This window comes from Sinocyclocheilus grahami, unplaced genomic scaffold (genome assembly GCF_001515645.1).
Source record: "Sinocyclocheilus grahami isolate Dianchi unplaced genomic scaffold, SAMN03320097.WGS_v1.1 scaffold553.1, whole genome shotgun sequence".
NCBI lineage: Eukaryota > Metazoa > Chordata > Actinopteri > Cypriniformes > Cyprinidae > Sinocyclocheilus > Sinocyclocheilus grahami.
The window spans coordinates 709,621-715,281 of record NW_015505732.1 but is presented as its reverse complement, the minus strand read 5'-3'; the positions used below and the strand labels follow the sequence as shown (position 1 = coordinate 715,281).

General features: G+C 38.8%; 1 protein-coding gene across 3 annotated transcripts in view; it reads right to left on the bottom strand.

Moving 5' to 3' along the window:
- LOC107556043 (MAP kinase-activated protein kinase 5-like) overlaps positions 1-5,661 on the bottom strand; it is a 25,730-nt gene that overhangs the window by 10,413 nt on the left and 9,656 nt on the right. Inside the window, exons 1-3 of one of the 3 annotated variants that reach the window (XM_016239031.1) lie at positions 1,955-2,071; positions 1,719-1,831; positions 1,218-1,307 (exon numbers count right to left, since the gene is read on the bottom strand). In XM_016239031.1, the coding sequence (XP_016094517.1) occupies positions 1,218-1,307; positions 1,719-1,831; positions 1,955-1,970 (219 nt within the window). In that variant the 5' untranslated portion in view covers positions 1,971-2,071. Of the gene's footprint in view, positions 1-1,217; positions 1,308-1,718; positions 1,832-1,954; positions 2,072-5,661 lie in introns of those variants that run through there. The other 2 variants (XM_016239030.1, XM_016239033.1) reach the window with 2 other exon arrangements.

Genomic DNA, 5,661 nt, shown 5'->3' with positions numbered 1-5,661 from the left:
AGAGAAGGATTTTTAAAACAATACATGCATTGTGGGTATGAAAAATGTATTTGGTAGGGATGCACGATATTGGATTTTTGCCGATATTTAACTAATTTAGGCCGATAGCCGATATATTTCCTTCTGTTTGGAAACACCACCAAGTCTCTCCTGTACAGAGATTATAAACAAATAATTTTTCATTTTGGTTAGTTTTTAACAAAAACAATGAAGTTCTTTTATAATGAGAGTACATTGAAAGCTTTGAAAATAACTATAAAGCAACTCTAAAGAAATCCTTAACATTTTATTTGAATATTTAACATTTGTAGATGGTCCAACGCAAAAGAGTTGTACACGTTCTGAAAATCTTTTAGAGCTATATTTAATTTTTCATAATCCATTTGAAAAAAAAAAAAAAAACATATTACACAATGAATAAATCAGAATATATATAAAAAAATTCATTTTCAAGTGTCTTGTTTGTGACTTTTATTCATGTAAGCTATACCATCTGACCTTTAAATCAAACCATACTCGTGATTTTATGACATCAATTACTGCTTTATTTAATCAGAAACACAAATGTTATTCTCAGCATTCTCAGATTAAATGCTCAAAACAGGGAATCGGGAAAAGGTTTGCTTCAAGAATGAGCACACTGCTGATGTGATCTTATCGCAAGCACACCCTGAGCACATGCAAGTTACTCATCTTATCGGCAAGGCATATCGGCATCATTTTGCCGATATTTGCATTTTAAGCCATTATCGGTCGATATTGATAACATCGTGCATCCCTAGTATTTGGTTATGACTAGGGCTGCACGATAAATCGCATGCGATATTTAATTTCTGCTGCTCAATGTGAAAGCCCGCAGGTGATGGAGATTTACCGCTGATTACAGAACGGCTTTACTGACAAGATGCGCGTTAAATATCGCATGCGATTTATCGTGCAGCCCTAGTTATGACCAACAAAATACAAGATCGTATGATGCATCATTACTGTAAACAGCAATAATAATAATAATGTGTTACGAACACTTCATATTAAATCATATGCATTTAATCCATATCATTTGTATTTTTAAATAAGCAGCATTTCAACTGTAATGTCACTTTTGCCCTGTGCGTGGGAGATCAGAACCAAAACAAGACCCTGATCTAATTTGCACTGTAATCAATAAAATCAAATGAATTCATGCAATAAAGTATGATTCAGGTCTCAGATCTCACCAGTGAATTGTCCTTGAAGAGCAGGTTCTCTGGTTTCAGGTCTCGATGTGCAATATTTAATGAATGACAGTGTTGCAATGCAAGGCTTATCTGTAAAAATGACGTAAGTTTAGTCAAACTACTCGATTTAAATATATATATACACAAGTTTTGATGTTTATAATGTTACATTTCAAACAATTATAAATTCAAAATGTCTACTAAAAACAATAGAGCTTATCATTGTAAAATTGATCGCAATTTCGCTATGATATTGTTTATCACCCAGCCCTAGGCCAATCAGGCTTTGGTGAAGGCTCGGACTGAAGCCACTTTCACGTTATAGCTTTCTTGTTGGCTGCTAATAGTAATCTTTCACCATCAAATGAGCTGCTATGTTACCCAAATTAACTGTAGGAAAAGAGCAGTCAATTCCATCACCAAGACATTAATATTACTTGTATTACTTCTCCAGACGTGAGCCTTACTCAACAGTAAGACCTTTAACTGTGAAGCCTGTACCTGTTTAGTGACCTGACTGGCCATCTTCTCTGTAAAGTGCTTGTGCTGGCTGATTCTGTGGAACAACTCGCCACCTTCCATCATTTCCATGACAATCAGTAACCTTGCCCTATCAGAGAGAAGCACAGAAAACAGCAGATTATTTTAGATAGTTAAGAGCATTAGAAACATTTTCTTTGTACTGTACATGTAGGAAGCGCCGTGTTGTGTGCACTGATGCTGCTGAACTCCCCTACCTCGGACTGGATTCATGAGGAAACTGTACGCTGTTGGCAAACACCTCCATTATTTTCACAATGTTGGGGTGAGAGGCACACATCATATGAAGCCTAACCTGCGAATAAAAATAAATCACAGCAGAGAATTTAAAGCTGCACTTGGAGATGTTCTGTAAAGTCTACATTTCACTTTATTAAGGCCCTGATATACTTCAAGCGAAGTTCCTATTCGTTCGTTCTTCGCTTGGGAGCAAAAAGAAGTCCTAAAGGCTGAGTGACAGTATAATGTGTTTTCACACATTCAAACACCCCCGCACTGTCAGAGGTGGGGTGTAGATTGAGTATGCAAATATGTGCCACGTGCTTTCCTCTCACCAACAAAATAAACACACAACAAAAATGACAGCGGTGAGAAAACAGCAGTTAAGAAAGCATCAGATCACAGCGATGTGGATATGTTTGCACCAGCTCTGCAATTCAGCACTCCAGTAAAGTAAAGTCAGGTCATGTTTATTTATATAGCACTTTATACAATAGATTGCTTTAAACCAAACAGCTGTACAGTCTGTACAGCACTCTCAAAAAACTCCCCTTATAATCAGTAAAGTTGTCTATACACTGTTTGATGAATGAATCTCCTACTTACATCATACGTACATCTGCACTTTGTTGTTTATGATGAGAGAATTCGCACGCACTTTGCGAAGGTCTTTCCGTTCAACTTTCAGTTTCAGTGTGTGTTTGACGGTAGTTTTTCTCAAAGTAAACGGTGTAAAGCTAGTGAAGTGACTCTCAGACCAGCTCTGGAGATGAAGTTCACGCGTTCATGTCCTCATATATCGAGACGCAGACGTTGAACACAGTGGGCGTCACGTGAGTTTGAGTTTGTGTATCAGACGTAACCGTGCCTGTCATTCACACAGAGACACGCAGAACAAGCAGACGTATTACTTATGTCGTGTCTGTTTTGGCTTTGTGATAGACTGTTAGATTAATCCATAGCGAGTAAAAATGTCCAGAGCTTATCATTGTAAAATTGATCGCAATTTCGCTATGATATTGTTTATCACCCAGCCCTGCGAAGGTCTTTCCGTTCAACTTTCAGTTTCAGTGTGTGTTTGACGGTAGTTTTTCTCAAAGTAAACGGTGTAAAGCTGGTGAAGTGACTCTCAGACCAGCTCTGGAGATGAAGTTCACGCGTTCATGTCCTCATATATCGAGACGCAGACGTTGAACACAGTGGGCGTCACGTGAGTTTGAGTTTGTGTATCAGACGAAACCGTGCCTTTCATTCACACAGAGACACGCAGAACAAGCAGACGTATTACTTATGTCGTGTCTGTTTTGGCTTCGTGATAGACTGTTAGATTAATCCATAGCGAGTAAAAATGTCCAGAGCTTATCATTGTAAAATTGATCGCAATTTCGCTATGATATTGTTTATCACCCAGCCCTAGGCCAATCAGGCTTTGGTGAAGGCTCGGACTGAAGCCACTTTCACGTTATAGCTTTCTTGTTGGCTGCTAATAGTAATCTTTCACCATCAAATGAGCTGCTATGTTACCCAAATTAACTGTAGGAAAAGAGCAGTCAATTCCATCACCAAGACATTAATATTACTTGTATTACTTCTCCAGACGTGAGCCTTACTCAACAGTAAGACCTTTAACTGTGAAGCCTGTACCTGTTTAGTGACCTGACTGGCCATCTTCTCTGTAAAGTGCTTGTGCTGGCTGATTCTGTGGAACAACTCGCCACCTTCCATCATTTCCATGACAATCAGTAACCTTGCCCTATCAGAGAGAAGCACAGAAAACAGCAGATTATTTTAGATAGTTAAGAGCATTAGAAACATTTTCTTTGTACTGTACATGTAGGAAGCGCCGTGTTGTGTGCACTGATGCTGCTGAACTCCCCTACCTCGGACTGGATTCATGAGGAAACTGTACGCTGTTGGCAAACACCTCCATTATTTTCACAATGTTGGGGTGAGAGGCACACATCATATGAAGCCTAACCTGCGAATAAAAATAAATCACAGCAGAGAATTTAAAGCTGCACTTGGAGATGTTCTGTAAAGTCTACATTTCACTTTATTAAGGCCCTGATATACTTCAAGCGAAGTTCCTATTCGTTCGTTCTTCGCTTGGGAGCAAAAAGAAGTCCTAAAGGCTGAGTGACAGTATAATGTGTTTTCACACATTCAAACACCCCCGCACTGTCAGAGGTGGGGTGTAGATTGAGTATGCAAATATGTGCCACGTGCTTTCCTCTCACCAACAAAATAAACACACAACAAAAATGACAGCGGTGAGAAAACAGCAGTTAAGAAAGCATCAGATCACAGCGATGTGGATATGTTTGCACCAGCTCTGCAATTCAGCACTCCAGTAAAGTAAAGTCAGGTCATGTTTATTTATATAGCACTTTATACAATAGATTGCTTTAAACCAAACAGCTGTACAGTCTGTACAGCACTCTCAAAAAACTCCCCTTATAATCAGTAAAGTTGTCTATACACTGTTTGATGAATGAATCTCCTACTTACATCATACGTACATCTGCACTTTGTTGTTTATGATGAGAGAATTCGCACGCACTGAACAACAAAACTCTGGTGTTTCAGCGATGACTCTTCTGAACGCCTCTGATTGGCTGCTGCGTTCATAAGCTCAACAGAACCGCGTGTGATTGGTTATAATGCACAACGCTGTAAAAACGCGGAAAAAGAATCACTTTGAGCAGATCTAAATTGAATGCTGCAGTCAACACTTTTCATTTCATTTTCATTTTATTCGCGACTGCCGTAACGGATTTAGTTTAACTACTGCAGTAGCATTTTTTTTCCACGTGTGTTGCCATACTTTCTACAAGCGGAAACCGATAGCGCGGATATTATGTCATTGATAGGCGACAATGAACCGGGACGAGCCATTATTTAAAATTGGAATTTCTCTGGATTTACAAATCCTTGAGAACTTTTGGGATAAGGTAAGTACACAACTGCATGAAATACATCACACTGTGCAAGTGGTTTTTGGATATTTTATTACGAAAATCTTACATATTGTGCCTTTAAACATGAAAAAACAGTGTCAGTTAGGGCTGCACGATAAATCGAAATGGAATCGAGATCGCGATTCGACAGAAACTGCGATTGTCATGCGTATCTTTCAGTGAAGCACGGTTCTATGATCAGCAGTAAATCTCCATCCAAAGGCCAGAGGGCGCTCTCGCGCTGAAACTCCAAATACGCCTCGCAGAAGAAACCCAGAAATTGCCTATAGCTGCAGCTGAATAAACAGAAGATTCAACTGCTTTCATTGATTCAACGTAACTAATAAACACACGACTACGGCAATATACGGTTTAGCTGAGTTCTTATTATTATAATTTTCATTAAAATAAAGTATATTTATAATGCAATGCCTTTATCACTGCTTAAATACTATGAAATATGTTGCGTGCCTTATTCTGTGTAAGAAGCCACATCATCTGACTGACGTTATGAAGGGAGTTTGGAGTAAAAATATGTTATTAAATGTGGTATTTTCACATGCTTTCAGATGGAGCAGCATGTACTTCACAGAGCCGTAGTTCACTGAGAAGCTATGCAAACAGCTGTCATTATCGCGAACGATTTCTTCGATTTCAGAATCGCGCAATAAAATCGACTGCGTAAAATTGCGTAACTTGTCAGTGAACTACGGCTATGTGTAGTAAAT